At 44.3% G+C, this 24,894-nt stretch overlaps 1 protein-coding gene across 1 annotated transcript; it reads left to right on the forward strand.

The window, feature by feature from the left end:
- Nucleotides 1-200: 200 nt before the first annotated feature.
- LOC115202049 (pre-mRNA-splicing factor ATP-dependent RNA helicase DHX15) lies at nucleotides 201-24,675 on the forward strand. The gene is made up of 14 exons (XM_029765902.1): nucleotides 201-395; nucleotides 1,709-2,045; nucleotides 2,750-2,943; nucleotides 3,544-3,703; nucleotides 4,840-5,058; nucleotides 5,363-5,530; nucleotides 5,823-5,909; nucleotides 20,368-20,517; nucleotides 20,807-20,915; nucleotides 21,137-21,328; nucleotides 22,965-23,087; nucleotides 23,444-23,634; nucleotides 23,792-23,961; nucleotides 24,165-24,675. Exons 1-14 carry the CDS (start codon nucleotides 334-336, stop codon nucleotides 24,280-24,282), a joined length of 2,280 nt encoding a protein of 759 aa, XP_029621762.1. The 5' UTR covers nucleotides 201-333; the 3' UTR covers nucleotides 24,283-24,675.
- The last annotated feature ends 219 nt before the right edge of the window (nucleotides 24,676-24,894 follow it).

Raw genomic sequence — 24,894 nt, forward strand, 5'->3', positions numbered from 1 at the left:
AATGTTTCATTTATGAGAACATTTTCAGAATGTCAGCCAAAATCCATCTAGCGCAATCTTCTCCCACTGCCGGCCATTGGGTTTCCTCTCACTACCAAATATGGTAGTGAGAAGAAACGCCAACCGGATGTCTCACATTTATACAGCCAATGAAATATTTGTCTCATCTATCTGTGATTTTACCCTCAGCAGAACCATAACCAGCGAGCTAAAACAAACTGCTTCCGGGTTACCCGAATTTGCGTCCTCGCGCAGATCACCGTAGCTAGCCGGTTGTAAGGAAAGTAGCTAAATATACCCTTATTATTTTTTTTTAATCTATGTTTATTCATCATGTCTAAAAGACACCGTTTAGATTTAGGCGATGACTACTCAAATAAAAAGAGATCTGATGGGTAAGCTTCTCGTTTCATGCATCTACTCTTTCGGGTAGCAAGTTGCTGCTAGCTTGTTTTGTTTAGCTAGCTATCAACCGGCTAATGTTTCTTCTTGCTAGTTGTCGTTGATTAGCTGGCTACTTTGTAGCGATGATGAACGATTAGCTACATATCCGCGAGCTTCCTATGTTAATCAGCTTGTGACGCTCGTGTAGTCATGTTGATAAGACACGTGTTGATGTTCTGCGGCCTAGCGCTGACGTTATACAGAGTAAACTGGCTAGCCAAAAGTAACGTTAACTCAATTCGACGATGTCTTTGCATCAACGGAGTTGAGTGGATACAAGAGTGGGCGGACTGGAGCGCCGACGTTATATTAAATCGAGTTTTTATAAAAAAAACTATGGCACCCCAAAAATAGCCCATAATTGGGCTCCCAAGTGGCGGTCTATGGCACCCCATTTCAATGCTAGAGGCGCCACTACTGACACTGGTTCGATTCCAGTCTGTATCACAACCGGCTGTGATTGGGAGTCCTATAGGGCGGCGCACAATTGGCCCAGCGTCGTCCTGGTAAGGGTTTGGCTTGAGTAGGTCGTCATTGTAAATAAGAATTTGTTCTTAACTGACTTGCCTAGTTAAATATGCGACACATCATTTTATGTGACATTGGAGCTCCAGTCCGCCCACGTCGCCGCTCAACTCCGTTTATGTACACGGGCCGGGTGGCAGGTAACCGAAAGCTTGCCAGTTCGAATCCCCGAGCAGAGAAGGTGAAAATCTACCGTTCTGCCCTTGAGCAAGGCAATTAATCACCCACAACAACAGGTGCCCAATGTGGCAGCCCCCTGCACTTCTCTGATTCAGAGGGGTTGAGTTTCGGTTGGGCCAACTGACAATAAGAAATGTAATCCTTTAATCATAGAGTTGGGTTTTATTTGCCAATTAATTGGCCAGCCTATTTCTCAAGTTCAGGAACTAGCTTCTCAGCTGCAAGATAGCCTAATAACCAACACTTGCGTTTTCTAATATTGCATCCAACTTGCATTAGCACTTAATCTACATACAATAGTATTTTGGGGACCGGGAGAAACACTTGCATATTTGGATTCCATTAAATGGTCATCTGTAAAATGTCTTGCTGTAGAATGGTTAATGAATAATATAAATCCACTGATTCTTGTGTAATATATCTTATTGACATAACCCAAAATGTATAACTGAATTTGTTTTTGTCATTATGCACATTTTGTAAATGTCCCACTACATTAAAGTGTACTCAAGTAACATACTATCGTGGGCTGACTTATGTATATTCTTAAATTTTTTAGGAAAGACAGAGATCGCGACAGGGACCGTGACGAGCGCTCTAAAGACAGGGACCGCGACAGAGATCGGGACCGGGACCGAGATAGAGATGTAAAGCCCTCTGTCGTGCCCCCCAACACCATGATGGCCGGGGGAGGCATGCTGCCTCTCAAGCAGACAGCCATGCAGCAGCAGATCAACCCGTTCACAAACCTGCCCCACACGCCGCGCTACTATGAGATCCTGAAGAAGAGGCTGCAGCTGCCTGTGTGGGAGTATAAGGAGCGCTTCAACGACATCCTGGCACGCCACCAGAGCTTCGTGCTTGTCGGAGAGACGGGCTCCGGGAAAACCACACAGGTGCAGTTCTGTTTGAAGGTCCTTAAACAGGGATTGACATTAAGGGCTAAAAGGCTCTTGCCCATTGGGCAAGTCAGGAGTCTTTTTTTGGTTGGCCGAAAGATTACGATCACTTGCCCCCGAAAATGTGAAGTTATTTTCACCTACACATGGGAGGAATGAGAAAGACTCAACTACTAGAATTCTTTGCATTTTGGTTATTGGTAAAAAAAACGATCTTCTGCCCATTGGGGCAGCTTGCGCGACTGCTCAGGTCACTTGTCCTGGGAAATAGGGAAACCCTTAATGTCAACCCCTGCCTTAAATTCTTCTGTGTTTCTACTTTGCAAAAGTGCTTAGTTTTCATTTTTGCATTGGCAAATCTTCACACTTGAAACGGAAGAAGCAGTTTGGGTTGACTTTTAGTTTAATCTCCTGTTCCCTCTGTTTGTTTTCTGATGGAATCAGATAGGTGTACAGTAAGCAATAACCCCCCCCCCCTCCCTCCACATGCCATTGAAGACCAAATGGTTACGTCACTGTGTTTACACCTACTTTGTTCCCTTAGATCTGCAAACACAGAAGAGGTAGCGTATAGGGGCGATTTGTAATTTGGCATTCCAGTCAATTCTCCCCCTCCCCTCCAAACCAATGCACCTTGGAATATGTTTGTTGTTTCAGCAGACAGACACATCCATAACATGCCCTCCCTTTCCCCTCCTCAGATCCCCCAGTGGTGTGTGGACATGGTGAAGGGCTTGGGCGGCCCCAAGAAGGCAGTGGCCTGTACCCAGCCCAGGAGGGTGGCAGCCATGAGCGTGGCCCAGAGGGTGGCCGACGAGATGGACGTCATGCTGGGCCAAGAGGTGGGCTACTCCATACGATTCGAGGACTGCAGCTCCGCCAAGACCATACTGAAGTAAGCAACTTCTTGTCTGGATAGTAGAGGCTACGTCAGGGTTATTCAATTCCAGGCCTAAACACTTCCGGTTTTCATTCTCGCCTACTACCATGATCATCATTATTAGGGCACACCTGTAGCAAAGCGCTGCAAGACGTTATTCAACGGAATTAGAAAATTAGCACTTATTGGATAACTTCAGATGGTACTAATCGCCATTTCACTCAGTTAAGAGTTTTCTCCTGTTTTGTGCCTACTGAACACAACATGGGTAAAACAAAAACGCAGCATTTTGGCCCTTCAGAACTGTAATTGAATTCCCCCAGAATACATGATCCAAGCATTTGGGTTATAGCCAGTTAATTCAATTCAACACACACGGCTTCAGTCAAATTTCTTTGGACATGCTTTAATAAGAATGAAGTTATTTTAGACTACTGTGGTCAACAAGTATTTGGTATAGTGTTACAGCTGCACACTAAAAGGGAGCAAAGGTTGTGTATTTATGTGTTCAATTTGAAGAGGCATAAGATCAATAAACACACATTTTGGAGTTCAAACCATCACTAGGTCAGCATCTGCTATGTTTCAAACCATGTGTGTCCTTTCCCCTTGAAGGTATATGACAGACGGTATGTTGCTTCGGGAAGCCATGAACGACCCCCTGCTGGAGCGGTACGGCGTGATCATCCTGGATGAGGCCCATGAGAGAACGCTGGCAACGGACATCCTAATGGGAGTCTTGAAGGAGGTGGTCCGACAGAGGTCAGACCTCAAGGTACAGCCTCTGAGTCCGGGGGGGGGGATCTCAAGTCTTTCCTCGATTCCTCATGTCCTTGATTTGAATCTTCTCTGTGTTTTGAGAAAGCGGTGGGGAATCAAGGAAAGACAAATGAGGAGGGCGGCATATACCAAGGTTGATATCTTTATCATTTGCATTTAGTCAATTCTGGAGATTAATTTGATTCATTAGTTGAATTTAAATTTGCTTGTTTTTGGATGCAGTTAAAATGGTATTGACCATAACTGAATGAGTTACATGGAGCGAAAAATACCACATGAATTATAAATGTTGCTTTACCGCTAACTATTTCCAAATCCAAAAATAACCCCTGGTGTAGCCCAGTCCCCATGCATGTACAAAAGTCCTTAAAGAGACACTGAATATGAGGATTGGCATGTGTGTTTTTCTGTTGCTCATTAGAAGAAATTCAATTTTTGTCTTGGTGTGTTTCCTGACAGATTCTGCGTTTGGTTAATGTTTGTCGCCCATGAGACACTGTAGACACTGAAGCCTGGAATGACTCTAAGATACCGTAACTCAAGAAATCTGTTAATTCATTTAGTCTTTTTTGCAGAGGATACTTTAGTTGCGCAATTTTACATCTAACTAAGGTGTTTGTGCTGTATTTGTCAACAAAAAAATGTACAGCGTGTTTTATGTAAACAACATCAGAGCTGCTGGGTATGTCTGTCGCACTGTCTATACTATTGGATAGAGAGCAATCACCACAGCTATTCACTCCATGTTAGTGGGCAAATGGACATTGTCAAATCAAAACCCTACCTTCGTTTACCCATTGTGACGCACGGATTATCCAAACTGTTTTAGACAACACTAGAATAACTGTTTCTGACTCATATCGATGTCACAGGCCGTTTTCAAAGGGATTTATTTGCTTTTTAAAGGCATTCGCTCTTTAAGGGTTATGTTTTTGGATTGCCTTTCACTTATTTTAGTTAGTCCCAATGTCAATTAACCTAGTTATTTGCTCGTCCATCTTAGATCCCTATTCAAATGTAGATGTGTCCCTCTTTGGGTCCCATAGTCACGGTTTCACTATTGTACACACAGTGGCATTGCAACAATCCTTAACAACCACAAAGCATTAACAGGAATATGTTTTTTGCCAGGTGATTGTGATGAGCGCTACGTTAGACGCCGGGAAGTTCCAAGTGTACTTTGACAGCTGTCCACTGCTGACCATTCCCGGACGCACACACCCCGTGGAGATCTTCTACACCCCTGAGCCGGAGCGGGACTACCTGGAAGCCGCCATCCGCACGGTCGTTCAGATCCACATGTGTGAGGAAGAGGAGGGGGACTGTCTGTTGTTCCTCACCGGACAAGAGGTATACTTCCACCCCTTCTCAAATGCAATCCAGATAGTTTGAGTTGGTTCACTGGACACTAGTCAAGGGCTATACCTCTACCCCTTCTCATATGTAGTCAAGACGGTTTGAGTTGGTTCACTGTTCGAGGTATACCTCCAGCCCTTCTCATATGCAGTCAAGGCGGTTCAGTTCAGTGTTGAAGCGTGATGCTGACAACACCAAGGTTGTCACCTGAATATAAGTTGAATGGTTGGGGGAGGTTTAACTTTCAGGGTACCTGTCTGCTGCTCAACATGAATATTGTCTGACTCTGAACTATCAGGAAATTGACGAGGCCTGTAAACGGATCAAACGGGAGATTGACGACTTGGGACCTGAAGTCGGAGACATCAAAGTCATTCCACTATATTCCACACTGCCTCCCCAGCAGCAACAAAGAATCTTTGAGGCCGCACCCCCCAGGAAGCCCAGCGGTGCGATAGGAAGAAAGGTACTGACCAGCAGAACATGCCCGGACTATAAAAAGAGGGTTGTGTTCAGTAGGAAGAAAACGTTTTGAAACTGAGTGAAATGGGAAGGTACTTCCTGAACTTGTACAATCAGAACACAGATTTTAGTTTAATTTCAAAATGTTTTGCTATGGGGTGCCCTACTGAATACAACCCAGATTTCATACATTGGTGCTCGTTTATCACCAAATATTTCCAATGGCTTATGATGTAAGTTTGTATAGAAAGTCTTTCAGTTGTCTGCTAGTGCTAACCCCAATGCCTGTTTCCTAGGTTGTGGTTTCCACAAACATTGCTGAGACATCCCTTACCATCGACGGAGTGGTGTTTGTGATCGATCCTGGTTTTGCCAAGCAAAAGGTAGGCTGCTACTCCTCTCCCTCTATAATTGTTTTACCGTACCTCATCATTTCAAACCCAGAGGGAATACCTGGCACTAGTACTACAAACTTGTACTTTTTTCAATAACAGTGACACTTGAACTTTCTGTAGTCCACAATCTAAGCACAATGCAGATAGAAAAATAATAGTAGTAACCAGGTTTCCATCCAACCATTTCATGCAGATTAATTACCTGACGCTTTAAACAACTCATGACAGACCTCCTAGAAACAGAATGTTATCAGTAAAGTTTCCCAATGTCAACAAGACAAGATGGGATCTTTTTTTGGTCTGAAATAGATTTCACAACAATTGCAGTGGAAATACTTTTATGTGCAAATGTAGCGTGGTTCGTTCTGCGTTGTGTACTTTTAATCAGGACACTGCCACAACTGGAATTATGATGGTTGAATCATGTTTATTGGTCCTGCACACGAAGAGACAACACACAATAGGTTAGCCCTCGGTGCAGTCACAGCTCTCGGGCACCTTGCTAGCTGAAGGTCCGGCAAAAGAGCGGGAACTGCATACATACATTCAGTGCCCATCAGCACACTATACAATACAGTTAAAATTATATACAACATATTCTGAACAAAATAAAAGACATACCTGCACACGAAGAGACAACACACAATAGGTTAGCCCTCGGTGCAGTCACAGCTCTCGGGCACCTGCGTGACCACATAGCAACTCACTCAAACACGGTCCCAAATACTCCCGAGTTACAATAGGTACCCTAATTAGCGAGCTGGTGAAAGTTAACATAAATCGTTATAATTGTTCACATTGTAACAAACCCTATAATTGAGTAACAGCACTTTATGTAACTTTACCACAGTTTTATATTGCCAAATTACGGCGCCAAGGACAACATACCTTGCTAGCTGAAGGTCCGGCAAAAGAGAACGATAACAGGGTCCGCAAGTACGGATAACCCGCGATGGACCAAACCAAAATATACAAACTTTTACAATTAGGTGTATTTACAATATAGATATCAAAAAATGTTTGTACACTGAAAAATAACATTAACTATGCTGCTGTAATTAAATAAAGAAAACACATTGAATTATTATTATTGTTATTAACTTATTAACATCCCCTCTTGCCCTGGCCTACTTGAACTGTCCTTGCGTGCAACTTGGTGCATAATCTAGGGGAACAACATCACTCTACTACATTCACCCCCACTGTTTTACACTAGATTATAGGCACAAAACACATTACCTCGAAGGTAACAAAGCAAAGAAAGAAAAGAAAAAAAATTCACACCCACAGAGCGACGTAGTAACCCAGTGTAGTCCCTTAAGTCTAGACCCACAAATGGTCGATCAGCTGGAAAGCTATCCCGCGAAGGATTAGGAAAAATAAGAGGTAGCTAATCCCTTATTCAACCATATACAGAAAAATGCCAAATACATTTTATGCTGATGAACTACACACAAAGTTACATGAATTGTCAAAAATATTAGACCAACCCACCAATCACTCTAAAACCCAGTTAGGTTACCATATACACACAAAAAAAGGAAAAGGTAGACAATATCCTACCGTCACTGAGAAACCAAGAACGGTTTCATTTCCTGTGTAAACATAGTTTGGATTAACCTATTCACTGGCTTAATAAATCTACCTAGTCTAGTCCGAACACCCTCACCCAAAAACCTAGCAGGAATGTCACGGACAGCACTAACCGTGCTCAGAGGTCTAACCTCAGGTTGGGGAATACTACAACTCGGCCTATCCGGAGCCAGCACACTTTCAGTTACAGACTCAACACTAGTAGCGTCAGACGACTGATCAGAATCCTGGTAGATTGCCACAGACCACACTGACAAAGCATCTTCAACCAAGTTAACATCTGTCACAGCACCATCCCCACTGAATGGAGTTTCGCCATCAGAACTCTTGTAGGCTTTGGGAATCTCTCTCTGGTCCACTTCTACTGAGCACACCTCACTCAAGGGGACGTCATATGGCCGTTCCACTTCACTTCCATCAACTGGGACTACACCATCTTCTTGGAATATCCTCCCAGAAGACTCAGGAAGGCTTGCTACCCAGTGGACAGTCCTTGCGTCACTCCCATCCATTTTGCTGGACGCTGCAGACATCTCAGAGAACACGTCACCACTCGATAGATATCCGTGACTCTCAGGTTCCTCCCATGAAGGCAAAGGCAGAAAGTTGACTGGCATAATCAGGTTCCTATGCACCGTCTTGATGCGCCCAGTGGTAGGGTGCTGTATACGATATGTGTTCAGTGAGCTGTTCTTCGCAACAACTATGTACACCGCACTGTCCCAGCGATCAGCCAGTTTCTTCTTGCCCCTCTCTCCCTTGTTAGCAAGTAGAACTCTGTCTCCCTTCTCTACCGAATGACCCTTCGACCGTCTGTTGTAGACCTCGGCTTGTCTCTTTTGTTGCTTACTTGCATGCTGCTGAGCCAATGTCATGGCTTCTCTCAGATCCTCACCCAAAGACTGGACATACTTATCCACATCGACCGTGTCCCCATCCAACAGCACACTTTCAAACATAACATCTACTGGCAACCTAGGGGTGCGTCCAAACATCAAGAAGAAGGGTGGAAACCCAGTAGTCTCGTGAACAGTGCAGTTATAGGAGAATGTCAATGTGTTCAACATCTGAGGCCATTTAGCCTTGGACCTTGCTGGCAGAGCTCTAATCATCCCACCCAGCGTGCGATTTAGACGTTCTGCTTGACCGTTCCCCATGGGATGATAAGGTGTGGTGTGGGACTTTCCAACACCAGATAACTGAAGTAATTCTGCAATAAGTGAACTTTCAAAGTTAGCACCCCTGTCCGACTGGATACAATCAGCGAACCCATAAACGCAGAAGAAATTATTCCAGAGAACACGAGCCACAGTCTTAGCAGACTGGTTTGGACACGGATACGCACATGCCAGCTTAGTAAAGTGATCAGTCACTACTAACACATCAATAGACTTGTTGTTTGAATCTTCTGCAGTCCAGAAATCAATACACACAAGTTCCAAAGGTGCCGTTGTCACAATGGAGACAAGTGGAGCTCTTGCTTCAGGCTCAGGTGCTTTACTCAACACGCATCTCTTACAGTGGGCCACGTATTCCTTGACATCCTTTTCCATAGAGTTCCAGTAAAACCGCTGTCTCGTAAGCCACAATGTGCGCTGCTGACCCTGATGACCAGCATCATCATGAACTCCCTTCAACACAAGGCCTCTCAAAGACACAGGTACAACATACTGGAATATTTTCTTCTTACTCACTGGGTGTTTTGAGACACGATACAGAATCCCTAACCGCGTGGTGAGTTTTCCCCACTGTCTTAGAGTATAAACTGTTTCATTAGCTTCAAGGACTCGCTCTCTCCTAGATGGGCGCCGGCCTCTATCTACAAAGAACATGACTCTGCTGATGACAGGATCCAGTGACTGGTTATCATACAGCTCCTTGTGTGTAAAGACAGGTAAAGGGCTCTGACCCATGGACATCAACTTCTCAAGGTGCTGCGCATGTGAAATGGCCCTCACCGTGGCACCATCATCCCATCGGCGGTGAGCATGGAGGACAGCAGACACCTCTTCACAGGAAACCAACCCACTGACATCGTCTCCAGCTCTACTTAACTCACTCCCAGGAGCCATAGACGTTCCACAGCCAGCCTCGGGCTGTTCACAGGAGAGGCGGAACATGTCTTGAACATCATCCACTCGAAGACCTCTGGCTTCCTCCAGCAGGACATCATATGGAATTCTTGTCAGTCGGTGCAGAACTGTGGAGCGGACAAATGGCTCTCTGCTCAAAGCATCAGCAACGACATTCTTGGGACCTGGTATGTACTGGATATCAAAGTCAAAGGGTGCCAGCTTTGCAACCCATCTCTGCTCGCATGCATCAAGTCTCGGCTTTGTAAGAATATATTTGAGTGGATTGTTGTCGGTCCACACAGTAAACTTATGCCCTCGCAGCCAATGGCTGAATTTATCATGAATGGCCCATTTCATGGCTAGAAATTCCAGCCGGTGAGCAGGATACTTGGATTGTGCATGATTAAGAGATTTACTAGCAAAAGCTATTGGCCTGGCTATTGCCGTTCCATCTTGCACTTGGGATAGTACAGCTCCCAAACCACTAGTAGATGCATCCACAGAAAGTAAAAATGGCTGAGAAAAATCTGGATGAGCCAGCAGTGCCTGGTCAACTAGTGCTGATTTCAAAGCTTCAAAAGCGAGTTGACATTCGGCAGTCCAGTCTGCAGCAGTGAGCCTGCGAGAGGGACCAGGCCTCCTCCCACCCTTGCCTCTCCTAGGCTTCTTCTGACCTGTAGTTAGCTGAAACAATGGCCTAGCAACCATGGAACAATTCTCAATGTAGTGCTGATAGTATACTACCATACCAAGAAAAGAACGGATTTTGCTAGGAGACGGAGTGACACCATCAGCTTCCATCATCTCGCTCTCAGTCACGTTCAAAATAGTTTGAACTTTAGCAGGGTCAGTGGCTACACCCTCCTGAGAAATGATGTGACCCAAAAACTTAACAGACCTCCTCAAAAACTTGCACTTAGACGGAGACAGTTTAAGATTGTGCTCCTGCAACCGCTGAAAAACCATCTCAAGTCTCTGCAGACTCTCTTCCTCAGTCTTAGCAAAACCCATCAGATCATCCAAATAACAAAGGAGACTTAGAAAGTTTTGGTCACCAAAAATGGTCAGCATCATTCTCATAAATGTAGCCGGGCTGTTGCAGAGGCCCTGAGGCAACCGATTGTACTCGTGCAGGCCTAAAGGAGAGGAAAAGGCCGTGTATTTCCTGTCCTCTTCATGCAGTGGCACGTTATAATACCCTGACGTCAAGTCCATTGTGCTGAAGAAGGCATTACCTCCCAGCGCGGCCAGTACATCAGCCTGATGAGGCAGGGGATGAGCGTCCTTTACAGTGCGGGCATTTAACCACCTAAAGTCAGTACATAGGCGCAAGTCCCCATTCTTTTTCCATACCAGCACCAATGGTGAGGCATACTCACTGCTTGATTTTCTGACAATTTCCTTTTCCTCCATATCATCCAGTGTTTCCCTGAGTTTTTGGTAATGAGCTGGAGAAAGCCTACGATAAGGTAATCGAAATGGGCGGTCATCAGTCAGCCGTATGCGATGGCAGAACCCCTTTGCCTCACCACAATCTAGGCTATGTCTAGAGAACACTGTGTCATACTTCCCAATTAAATTGACAAGTTTATCCTTCCAGAACTGTGAAACTGGACACTCCTCAACAGACAGGCCTTGAAGTCCAAGATTGCTCAGTGTACTGTTGCCATGAACTACACTGCCACCAACTGAACTCTTAGCTGTCAGACTGCCGTGCGAGCTGTCACATTGAACTTTAGCCACGTTCTGGTAAGCTGCTTGCTGCTTGACATCATCGAAATCCTCTAATGCAATGCAAGGATACACATCCGCCACTTTAGCATTTCGTCTCAGGGTAACTGGTGATGTTGTTGGATTCACTATCTTCACAGGTAGCCATCCATCCCCCCACAGAGGCGTAACTACTCTCCCCACTAGTATGTGTCGATTCACACAACGAGACGTGCTGGGCTCGACAACAACAGTACTGCCCACAGAGAGTTTTGTCTTTGGGGGTAGGCGGCCCCACACTAGATGCTCACTCATGGGTTGGAGTGTTACTGCTCTCTTCAACTTAATGGTGCCTACTTTATCTGGGATAGAGTCTCCTCTCCATCTCTCCAGATTTGACAGGAGACGCAGGAAGTGGCTGTCATCGCACTGGCTAGAGGAACCTGGTGTACCCACCACCCGCCAGTAGCTGTCATTTGATTTGAACTGTCTAATCAAAGACTTCAACACATTAGTGCCCACAATGAGTTCATCAACCTGCCCATCTACAATAAGCACTGGGACTACATAGCTGAAACCATAAAGCTGAATTTTTAAATCACACATGCCCACTGGGCTAGTTTGCTTCCCACCACAACCCACCAGGATAATATCTGAAGGAGCTAGAAAGTTCCCCTCTACCACTCCTGCCTCCCTCAACCGAGGTACAATATCTGCGCGCAGAGTAGTAGCCATGGACCCACTATCTAACATCCCCTTCAGCTCAACTTTATCCTGTACTAGCACGGAGGTGTAAAACAAACTGTCATTCTGCGTAATTCTCATTGTGTTCTGAAAAATGACTGTGTTGTTCTTGGGTACTGACTCACAAAAGTAAGAATAAACAGATTGGATATCATCATCAGTGGAGGAAAAATAAGACTGCCCCACATTGCCCTCCTCAGAATGGAGGCATTCTAGTTTTCCTGAGACCTGCCAGTCTGTCCACATCCAGGGTTCTGTCGCTGCCCAGCCTCACTACAGTCAAAGCTAATATGGCCCGGAGAGAAGCACTTGAAGCACAGCTGGTGCATCTGACAGTGAGCTTTGGTCCAGTGATTAGTGCTTCCACAGACGGCGCACTCACGCTGACGTTTGTGGAACTGTTTACGGGGCCCTCTGTTCACAGACTGAGTATTGCTGACCAGAGCCTTCTCTAACAAAGTCAAAACCTTCTCTAATGTCTCACCCTCAGATATAGATGGTGCCTGGTCTGGTTCACGGCCACATTGAGAAAAGGATGACACCTTAGGTCTGTTCACAGGACCCACTCCCTCCTGTGGGGAGTCAAAGACGGCAGCCACCTGCTGTGAAAGTTGTGTTCTACATGCTTTACGTTCCCTTAACAGTTCATCCAACTGATCCTGTACCTCACTGGCTGTCCAGTCACGAATGGGTTTGCTCTTGAACACTTGGGCCAACTCTCTATCAGGACAGTTGCGTACAAACATGACTGCCAACTCTGAGCACTCATTGGGTAAGGTCCTGCCCTCACTCACAAGGTACTGTTTAGCTGCCTCTGCAGCTTTGTTAAGCCTAATCCAGAAATCTATTGGACCCTCATTAGCATATGGTTTGATTGAATAGAAATCAGCTAATGGCATACCTGAGCAGACAGTATCCCCAAAGTGTTGCTTGAGAACACTGAACACCGCCTTAACATCTGTGACAACAGGGTTGTTACGCATCCAGACTTTGGTCACATCCCGTGCCCTCCCCATGAGCCTAGACATCACCTCCCCAACATTCTCAGACCCAGTGTAACCCCTCTTCTCTAAGTAGACTCCCATTAACTCCTCCCACTCCAGGACAGAGTACTTATCTGAGCCATCACCCCTAAAGAAAGGTGGAGGACTAACATCGGACTTCACCACCAGATTCAGCTTGGACGCATCAATAAAGGTTGACCCACCCTGCTCAGGCAGGGGAACCTGCTGGGGTTGGTGAGGGGGACAGGCAGGAGAAAGACTTGAAACCCCAGACTGCAGTAAACTTGCTCTGATAGGTGAATCTATCTCTGAACCAATCTGCTTAATAATGTCACTAAGCTGACTCGGAGGCGTCCCATTATCACTGAGGATTGTGGATGATGGTACATCAAAAGACAGAGGTGGGATACCCTGGTCAGGTGGAACAAACAGCCTACCCCTCCCAGCGCTTGAAAACTCAGGACTAGCAAACGCTCTACTCCCAGGAGCTGACTGTACACTTGGCGTAAATGCAAGGACACCCCTCCCTCTACCCACACTAAAATCCCCAGCATAACTCAATCTATGGACTTGAGAATCTACCATGGCTCAACAGAGCACTAAAATACAATGTAATTTACTGCATTCAAATACCAAAAAAAATTGCAATAAACAAATTCATCAAAAACATACAAATAATCACAAATACCTGTATCTAAGGAATATGCTACACTCACATTCACTGTTTACAGTATATATTAGCTTACAGCAAACCATCAACAAATGCGCATGCGCAGGTCGTGCGCCTCAGCCACATGCACAGCTCCCGGGGGTCGGCTCGAGCTGACCAGTCGGCAGGTCACGGCACCAGTTTGTAGCGTGGTTCGTTCTGCGTTGTGTACTTTTAATCAGGACACTGCCACAACTGGAATTATGATGGTTGAATCATGTTTATTGGTCCTGCACACGAAGAGACAACACACAATAGGTTAGCCCTCGGTGCAGTCACAGCTCTCGGGCACCTTGCTAGCTGAAGGTCCGGCAAAAGAGCGGGAACTGCATACATACATTCAGTGCCCATCAGCACACTATACAATACAGTTAAAATTATATACAACATATTCTGAACAAAATAAAAGACATACCTGCACACGAAGAGACAACACACAATAGGTTAGCCCTCGGTGCAGTCACAGCTCTCGGGCACCTGCGTGACCACATAGCAACTCACTCAAACACGGTCCCAAATACTCCCGAGTTACAATAGGTACCCTAATTAGCGAGCTGGTGAAAGTTAACATAAATCGTTATAATTGTTCACATTGTAACAAACCCTATAATTGAGTAACAGCACTTTATGTAACTTTACCACAGTTTTATATTGCCAAATTACGGCGCCAAGGACAACATACCTTGCTAGCTGAAGGTCCGGCAAAAGAGAACGATAACAGGGTCCGCAAGTACGGATAACCCGCGATGGACCAAACCAAAATATACAAACTTTTACAATTAGGTGTATTTACAATATAGATATCAAAAAATGTTTGTACACTGAAAAATAACATTAACTATGCTGCTGTAATTAAATAAAGAAAACACATTGAATTATTATTATTGTTATTAACTTATTAACATCCCCTCTTGCCCTGGCCTACTTGAACTGTCCTTGCGTGCAACTTGGTGCATAATCTAGGGGAACAACATCACTCTACTACACAAATATTGATTTAAAAACATGCTTTTGGCCATGAAGTGTATGTGGACACCCCTTTCAGCCACATGTGTATAAAATCGAGCACACAGCAATGCACTCTCCATAGACAAACATTGGCAGTAGAATGGCCCGTACTGAAGCGCTCAATGTGGCACCGTCATAGGATGCCACATTTCCAACAACTGTTCGTAGAATTTTTGCCCTGCTAGAGCTGCCCTGGTCAACTGTAAGTGCTGTTATTATGAAGTGGAAAAGTCTAGGAACAACAACAGAACTGTCGAGTGCTGTAGCGCTAATAGCGTTTCAATTGGTGACGTCCCTCGCTCTGAGACCTTGAAGTAGTTGTTTCCCTTGCTCTGCAAGGGCTGCGGCTTTTGTGGAGCGATGGGTAAAGGAGAGGGACAGAACCAATACTCTTACACTCGGTTGTAACACTTACGATCATGTTCCAAACTGCCTCTGGAAGCAACGTCAGCATGAGAACTGTTTGTCGAGAATTTTTGTCGGGAGCTTCATTAAATGGGTTACCGTGGCCGAGCAGCCGCACACAAGCCTAAGATCACCATGCGCAGTGCCAAGCGTCGCCTGGAGGGGTGTAAAGCTCGCCGCCATTGGACTCTGTAGCAGAGGAAATGTGTTCTCTGGAATCACGCTTCACGATCTGGCAGTCCGGCGGACAAATCTGGATTTGTCGAAGGCCAGAACGCTACCTGCCCGACTGCATAGTGCCAACTGTAAAGTTTGGAGGAGGAATAATGGTCTGGGGCTATTTTTAATGGTTCGGGCTAGGCCCCTTAGTTCCAGTGAAGGGAAATATAAACGCTACAACATACAATGACATTCTAGACAATTCCGTTCTTTCATCTTTGTGGAAACAGTTTGGGGACGGCCCTTTCCTGTTTCAGCATGACAATGCCCCCGTGCACAAAGCGAGGTCCATACAGAAATGGTATGTCGAGATCAGTGTGGAAGAACTTGACTGGCCTGCACAGAGCCCTGACCTCAACCCCATCGGACACCTTTTGGATGAATTGGAGCGCATTATGAAGTTATGACTAACTTTAACTTATTCAAATTTCCACTAAATATCGAGGGTAGGCTATCATTTGAATGATGCTGGTGACATGATGACCGGTTTGCTTGGCTGCCAATTATCAAATAAAAATTCTGGCTTTAGCATATATGCTACCTGTCCAATTTATCAGCAAACTGTTTGTAGAGCATGGCCCAAACCATATTGGGCAAGTTTTCTGTATTATCCAGTTCCTCCAGGATTCTGCTATTGGTTGATTTTGCATTGAATTTTGCAATTGGCACATATTATGCGAGAGCTCGCAATTCCGACCAATCCCCGCACTTTTAGCGCATAAAATGGTCCAATCCAAAGCGGGTTCGTAATTTTGACCAATTACTGCACTGTTACTGTGGAAAATGGTCCAAGCCGACAGTTTTTTTTTTTTTCTGGCCTGTCAGCGTTTTCACGTGCGAAGATGATGGCTGGTTGATGGCTGAAAGGCAGGCAGTACAATGAACATAGATCAATCTCATTTGCCAACAAAAACAACAGCTAAAGAGCATGCGAAGCAATTTCCAAATGTTTTACATGAATGTGGGGGGAAATTGTTCTGCACTCCATGCAACGTTGTGCTGGAACACGAGAAAGTCGACAATCAACAGTCACTTCGAATCAGCAAAGCATATGAGAATGTTAGAAAGAGTTCCCACAGCAGCGACAAATCACCATGACTGAAGTGGTAGCAGGGAAGACTGGCAAGCGTTTTCCTCAAACTTTTACTCCGCTAACCTTGGCTTTAGTAGGGTGGTCGGCACGCTGCTCTCCCCAGTCTGTCTATGGAGAGCGCTGCTCAGACTACTGAGTGCAATTTAAACGTAATACGGATCACGAAAGCGCAATCTTTCTGTTTTTTTTTTTTTTAGAAATTGTAATACTGTTTTAAAAGTACATATCAACCACAATACTCTGTTTATGTTTTCTGTTCTTTATCTCCCTTACGACCCTTTCAGAAAAAAATCGCACTTAAGTATTCTGAAGACAATTAATGCTTAAGAAATATCGTTCCTCAAATTGAAAGCGATTGATCAGTGAACGTTGTTAAACTGAAACCTTTTGAGTTAACATTGGTAGCAGATGAGGGCTAATAACTAACGTTAAAATATGCCGCTTCGACGAGAAGAGGTCATATGAAAGTTGGAAAAATGAATCTGGACACTGGTTACTAATCTGGACGAGAAAAAGCAAGCACTTGCGGTTGTATTATCGTTTGAGCGAGAGATGCAGCACTGGAAATATCCGTTGAGGATTTGAACAAGGATGACAGTATGATAACTTGGATCAGAGCACTGGGTCCTGTGTTTCTTAAAGAAGAAAAAGACCGTGACAACGAGGCACATTCAAACTTTGACAGTTTTACCAGAGACAGAGGTACAATGGGATGCGCATGTACGATATGGTTCTCCCAGATGCCGTGTGAGCTTTCAAGTTGCTAGATACTGCCTGTATGGGTGGTAGGGAGAAACAGTTGGCTTTACTGCTCCTACAGTGCTGACTTTTGCGTCAATGAAGTCAGCACTAAAGTCTGTCCGGCCAATAACAGATGGAATGCAAGTGAGTGACGCGGCATATTACGCTGAGCAGCAGAGAAAAGGCGCCAACAAGTAACGTTCTCAAGACAACCAGACGAGGGCGCCACAGCCCGGCACAAATCCACCGGACAAATATGGAAGGAGATCAAAATGTGCTATTTGTCAAAGCACTTACGATTGGATTAAAGACTGGATTAAAGTTTAAACTAAGAGGAAAATGTAAACCCAGATGGAGCAGTGTAACATTACACTGTTTTCAAATGAATCTGCTTCTGAGGTCTTTATAGGTTGAATCCTTAGGATCTGCTGTGATTTGATACTGCATGTACACGCACCGTTTGTGGTGCAAAATGGCTTGGATCGCTATGTCGGTGAACTAAATGAGTACAAAATATGATTGACACAGAGCTTTCAAATTTGGAGATGGGAAGAGTTGTCCATTCTACCAAGAGTCAAGATGCCAGCAAAAATGTGTCAGACTAAGTGTCACATTGAAACAGAGGTGGTCCCTGCAGGTATCCCCTTACTATTAAGCAAAGCTTAAGAAGGCAGGGTCTGTACTAGACATAAACAATGACATGGCAGTGTTGTTTAAACAACCAGTGACCCTTGAACCTACTACCTCAGGCCACTATTGTGTAAATATTTTAGACAAAGACATCACACAGAGTCCATGTAAAAATGAGATTCTGGCGGACACAGAGAACATGACCACAGAGGAAAAACACAAAGTATTGTTAAATCTTCACAAATAGTTTGGACATGCTACAGTTGACAGACTTCAAAAATAACTCAGCAGTTCTGGGAATAATGTTGATGAGAGTATTTCCATTCTAGGGTAGATAGTTAACAGTTGTGAGACATGCTGCAAACCTAAGCCCAATCCAGCTGTTGGTTTGCCACTGGCTTCCAAGTACAATGAAACAATGGCTGTAGATCTACTTGAGCTAGGACAAAGTGTGTGTGGTACCTTCACATAATCGACCACTTCACACGCGTCAGTGCTGGAAGCATTGTGAATACAAAGAAACCCAGTGAAATCGTCAAACACTTCATCCATTCCTGGATAAGTGTGCATCTCCCGCCCCAGAAACTGTACAGTGACAATGGAGGAGAATTCAATAATAATGAAATGGCAGAGAAATTCAACATGGAAGTAAAGACAACTGCTGCGTACAGTCCATGGAGCAATGGACTTCTGGGGAGACATAATCAGACACTCAGAGATTATGCTGAAAGTGAAGCAAGACAATGGATGTGACTGGAAAACACCCCTAGATTGGGCTTTTGATGGCAAAAAACTCAATGCACAATGTTCATGGCTACAGTCCATACCAACTAGTGTTGGGTTAGAACCCTAATCTTCCCTCTGTACTGGTTGACAAGCCACCAGCACTAGAAGGGACCAGTTTGAGTGCCTTCAGCACCACATGCAGCAAGAAAAGCATTCACTGAAGCAGAGTTCAGATAGAATTCGTAGGGCTCTGTGTAAACAGCTTCGACCCACAGATGAGAAATACAAGACTGGAAACAAAGTGTACCACAAACGAGTTGCCTGTCAAGAGTAGAAGGGACCGGGAGTAGTCATTGGCCAAGATGGTGTGGTGGTACTTGTGAGACACGGAGGCACCATCGTCAGGGTGCATCACTCAAGATTGCAGAATGTAAATGATCAACAAGCTCGAGGGGCTGTTGCTGAGAATCAGCCTCCTACTGAAAATGACAAAAAGGACACATTAACAGACACAAACCTGCCAGATGTCACATCCAATGATATGAACACTGAAACTGACACAGGAAATGGAGCAGAGACCTTCAACCATGACACAGGTAATAATGTTGTGTTCAAATGAGGAAAACATTCAACAGCCACGTGTTAAGACACCATGGTTGTTCCAATCTTAATCTGGGGAAACTGTTAAATACATGGACAGAGAGAGTGATATTCCATACACAGCAACAGTCATTAGACGAGCAGGGAAAGCCAACAGAAAACACCAGAACTGGTACAAATTGGAGTACTCTGAACCCGCTGCACTTTCTGGTACAACAGGGTCAGCTGACCGTCACTTGTAGATAATCTCAGAATTGAACCAATAGAAAATTGAGAAAAACAGAATGACTTTCAATTATGATGTACTTGAAACAAAGGACGTGTCATTTGACAGCTAAACTAGATGAGCTCAGTAATTGGAGGAAAAATTTAGTGTTTGAGGAAGTCAAAGACATTGGCTAAAAATATGTCTCACGGTAGGTGTGTACCCATAAAGAATCCTTAACTGGAATAGTGCAAAAAACACGTCCTAGTTGTTAGAGGTTTTGAGGAGCTGGCTGCTAAAGAACTCCCAAAAGACACACGACATGCGCATCAGAGTCACTCAGATTTCTGCTGACAGTGATCTGCCCGAAAAAATGGAAACAACTTTCCATAGACATCAAAACTGCATTTTTGCAGGGAACAGAGCTGTCAAGGGACATTCACATCTGACCTCCGCCTGAAGCTAAGAGCGAACTGTGATTCCACACCTCAAAGCTGTTTTCCCGGTCGGTCACAAATGAACAGCTTGCTGACTGTCTAACTAAAAAGGGAGCATCCGGTCTTGTGCTCCTAAAGCCACTCAGTAATGGAAAGTGGCCGCTTGCATAATAAAAATAAAAACTGTCAAACAATCCATTTGTAGTGGGGAACTTAAATAATACTTAGGACATTTTTTATTATTTTGTTTTGTTTTATTTTTCTAAAGAAAAGGTGGGAGATTAAGTTCATGTTTTAAGTGTCCCTATATTTCTGTTATTACGGTCCTATCACTGTTATTAGTGCGCCTGCGCAGTAGTCTCACTGGAGATGGACCTGGCTTCAGTGTGATGGCGACTATGTACTGTGGTCATACGGTGAAGTAAACGTTGTTAAACTGGAACCTAGTTGTCATTTTGAGTTAACATTAACCAACGTGGAATCCGCATACACCAATTTTAATAAAAAAAGACTTGAGTGAGAATGTTGTCTACTCTGTAACCCACAGGTGTACAACCCTCGTATCAGGGTGGAGTCTCTCCTGGTCACGGCGATCAGCAAAGCCTCGGCGCAGCAGAGGGCGGGCCGCGCTGGCAGGACACGGCCAGGGAAGACTTTCCGCCTCTACACTGAGAAAGCCTACAAGACCGAGATGCAGGTGAACTGTCCTGGATTGTAGAAATGTTGGGGCAAAGTACATGGTCGAATGGACAATTTAATAAATTGTTATCTTATGGGTAATGTTGAGGACAATGGAAATGTTTATAGTCTAACGTATCTCGCGTGGTGCTGGGCATTTTACAGAAGCCTGTTTTGGCCAATACGCTCAGCTCTCGTTAAACACATGATTTGGCAGAATAAGCCGACCTTGTTACTCAACGGATGATATGATACCAGTAGAATGGTTTCATGTTCTACAGATCTGACTATTTTCCATTCCACCACAGGACAACACGTATCCCGAGATTCTCCGGTCCAACTTGGGTTCTGTCGTGTTGCAGTTGAAGAAGCTGGGTATCGATGACCTGGTGCACTTTGACTTCATGGACCCACCAGGTGGGGAGCCAAGGTTTTGCTGGAATACTTGCCTGTTGGAAGTGCTACTTTAGTTTGAAACTGTTTCAATTGAAACTGACTGGCAGCCTTCTTTCTTGATTTACCTCTTGACCAACCAGGTTATCATAAAATATTATTTGTTGATTGATTGTTTGACAGCCAGAAAAGAAAAAGTGACAAATGCGGTACTGATCTCTTGCTTCCTCCCTTGTGCTCTCAAGCCCCGGAGACCCTGATGCGGGCGCTGGAGCTGCTCAACTACCTGGCGGCGCTCAACGACGACGGCGACCTGACAGAGCTGGGCTCCATGATGGCAGAGTTCCCGTTGGACCCCCAGCTGGCCAAGATGGTGATCGCCAGCTGCGAGTTCAACTGCTCCAACGAGATCCTCTCCATCACCGCCATGCTGTCAGGTAATGGCCCAGGGCCGGGATGGCTGGCATCCAAAGTCGCCCAGTGCCCACCCTTGGCACCAGTCGACACCCTCTTAACACTGGGTTCCAATTTAATGCAAGGTGGAGATCTCTAGATTGATCGTCTCCTCAGTGATTTCTTAATGATATTTGTTAATTCCTAATGGTAGAGTTAATTATTTTTGAAAATTAAAGATGTGGCCCCCAGTTAAGGGGGCTTGCAGGTCTAGTTAGCAAAGATGCTAGAAAGTATTCGATTTATATTTATATTTATATGGAGTTAACAACAATATTTGGTAAGTATTTCTCAAATCAAAATTTGAGATGACAAAAAGCCAATGGTGGGGAACTTCCGCCTTAGCGGGCCCCAGGGAAAATACACTTTTTTTGGTCTACACAAAGGATTTGGATGGCTTACTGGTAAGATCTGTGATTGATAATGACCATTAGCAATTTAATGGTTGATGGAAAAGTAAACTGAAAACCAATTGTATTCCGTATCAAATTGAAAAGTTGACCAGGTTTCTTCCAACTGCTTGATATCTGGGAGTGTTTATCCTTAGTGCAATTGTGCAGGGCAGGCACCTCAATGTAGTGTTCTCAGATGGGTCTAAAACATTGCCTCTTTGCATTTGTTTAGTGGTTTGTCTACGGCTGCTTTAAGGGTGTCTTTTTGATGTATTGTTGTCCCAATTACACCGGCAGTACAAGATGCAATGTTATTTTTTATCGTCAAGATGTTGTGATGCTCTTACTCATTTTTGTTTTAAGTGAGGTTTACAAATTATACAGGATTATTTGTTATCTGCATGTGGGTGGTTGATTAGGATATATTTAAGCTTTCTTGGCCAATTTTGGTTTTACTACTGGAGGGAAAATATTTGCATTCAATATGGCAAGATAGATTTCTGTTTTTATCATATAGAATGTTCAGTGTTTGGACTTTTCACAGTATTTCAAATTGGCATTCCCCTCATGCTTTACTCATACACATTTTGTGATTTGGTTGTGGTCAATTCAATATCAATTTAGGAGATTCATAGAAATCCCAGTTCAATACAAAGGCCATACATTTTTTGATTCTTGTAACGTTTCCTGAAATGCATGTTGAATTTGGTCTGTGAATGTGAAATGACTACCTTGAATGTCAAATCACATTTAAACATGTATGAGTAATGATCTGGTGGTGTTGCAAAAACTCCCAATTTGGACGTATTGATGATCTTCCACACATCTGTATGTCAGTAGTCACATCATATAAGGATATCTATTTCCCTTTTATAACGTCAAGGCTGTTTTGTAGCCATTGACTTGAATGTGAAATGGACTTGGATTCTCTTGAATGTTATATATACAGTACACTGTTCTCAAGTTCAATGCTCTTTTAACGGTCTGCAGGTGTGTGAAACCTCTTTTGTTTTGCAGATGTGGTTAGGTGTTGACCCCCTTGACAAGCTAGTAGCCAGTCATCATGCAGTCGGAAGAGCCCCCCCCCACATAAACACACCACTTGGTCCTGCCCCCCTATGCTCTCTGTGAAGTTTTCTAGCTACAATAGGCCTTGTTCCTCTGTTCTGTGAATGCTTGACTTATCCCTATGGGCGTCTGTGTTGGGGCCCATACCAACCTTGTCTAGTCCCGCAGTGTTTCGTCCGCCCCACCGAGGCTAAGAAGGCGGCGGACGAGTCCAAGATGCGGTTCGCCCACATCGACGGAGACCACCTGACGCTCCTCAACGTCTACCACGCCTTCAAACAAAGTAAGCATGGGCGCCACAAACATTTTATTTTGATAGGGTAAAAAAATCATTAAGGGGACAGATTAGACTTCAAAATCAAGGTTTGTCAGATGTTTCAGACCTCAAACGTGAGTCCACATCCTACGCCATGGGTTGTGTGGACCAACCCTAATGAATAAAAGACTAAAGATAAGCACCGCAAATCTGGAAATAACATGGCGCAAGTATGGGTAATCGGATATGGCCACGGACTTATCTCAACAGAAGACTCACTTTTGAAGTGAGATTTTTAAGTGCAATGTCACTTTGTGAAACATGAGGCTTATTTGACTTGCCGTTGCCTGTAACTTTGGTTGATCTGTGTTGTCGTTTCTCAGACCACGAGTCTACACAGTGGTGCTACGACAACTTTGTGAACTACCGTTCGCTGATGTCGGCCGACAACGTGCGCTCGCAGCTGTCCCGGATCATGGACCGCTTCAACCTGCCCCGGCGCAGCACCGAATTCACCAGCAGAGACTACTACATCAACATCCGCCGAGCGCTCGTCACAGGCTTTTTCATGCAGGTCAGTCTGTGCAGGGCAGGTTCCATTTCAATTAACTCTCTGAATTGAAATGGAATTGAGCCTAACCCTGATATTCATCGTTAAGTGAACAAATACGATTTGTCTCGCATTGCATGCGTGTTTTCTGAAATGTTCTAATATTTTCTTGTTTGCTTAGGTGGCTCATTTGGAGCGCACGGGCCATTACCTCACAGTCAAGGACAACCAGGTGGTCCAGCTACACCCGTCTACTGTCCTGGACCACAAGCCAGAGTGGGTGCTCTACAATGAGTTTGTCCTCACCACTAAGAACTACATTCGCACCTGCTCGGATATTAAACCGGAATGGTACGTTTGAGGTCATGAAGTCTTAACTCAAATGTCCACACAAATAAAATGATTAGCGAATAACAAGGGTTTTTGATAAGCGTCAACGTTTCAATACTCATGTCTTATGACTTACTCGTTTACACTTAAGCATAGGCTTTTAAGTAATACTTTTATTGGATATTTTGATTGTATTATGTATTTAATTGATCTCATCTCCCCAGGCTGGTGAAGGTTGCTCCTCAGTACTACGAAATGGGCAACTTCCCACAGTGTGAAGCTAAGAGGCAGTTGGAGCGAATTGTTGCCAAACTCCAGACAAAGGAGTATTCCCAGTACTGATTAACAGCGTCTGGAGAGCGGAAGACATCCTTGAAAGAGCTTGGCACAATTCATACTTTAAAGTTTGTATCCTATCTTCTATCTTAATGTTTCTCTCGATTCAAGATATGATTTTTATAACTTTTTGTTGTTTTTCTGTCCATTCAATAGCAACGTGTATAACTGTAAGCATTTATGAAATTGATATCAATGGTGAATATTAGGCTATTCTGATTAGAGATTTTCAAAAGGAATACAATTAACATGTTAAGCATGAGCATTCATGTGGATATTGTTGATGTTCCTCTAGGAAATTGTGAACCCTGAGAAAAAGTGTACTTGCCTAGGTTGTCCTTGTTTCTTCAATAAAGGAGCTTCGACTTGAATAAAATAATGAATAATAGCTCATGGTCATTGACGATGTCTTTGATTGTCTAAAATATTTGTTTGTTAACTTTAAATGAATAACCTGTAAATAACATACATTATGTATACCCAGGGGTGAAAGTGGATCACTTCAAAAGACTCTCCTGCTACCCGTGTACCTTTGTCCACTCACTAAATAGTTCCAGCATCCAAACAGTGCACTGTGCACCCGCAATTTGATGAAGGGAAATCGGCATCTGTTAGAAA

Source organism: Salmo trutta, chromosome 11, assembly GCF_901001165.1.
Source record: "Salmo trutta chromosome 11, fSalTru1.1, whole genome shotgun sequence".
NCBI classification, from domain to species: Eukaryota; Metazoa; Chordata; class Actinopteri; order Salmoniformes; family Salmonidae; genus Salmo; species Salmo trutta.

Bases quoted from the DNA above. Each gene is read 5' to 3' on its own strand.
- LOC115202049 (XM_029765902.1), top strand. From the start codon at position 334: ATGTCTAAAAGACACCGTTTAGATTTAGGCGATGACTACTCAAATAAA. The intron at 21,329-22,964 runs GTAATGGCCCAG...AACCTTGTCTAG, and splicing joins CATCACCGCCATGCTGTCAG to TCCCGCAGTGTTTCGTCCGC. The intron at 23,088-23,443 runs GTAAGCATGGGC...GTCGTTTCTCAG, and splicing joins CTACCACGCCTTCAAACAAA to ACCACGAGTCTACACAGTGG.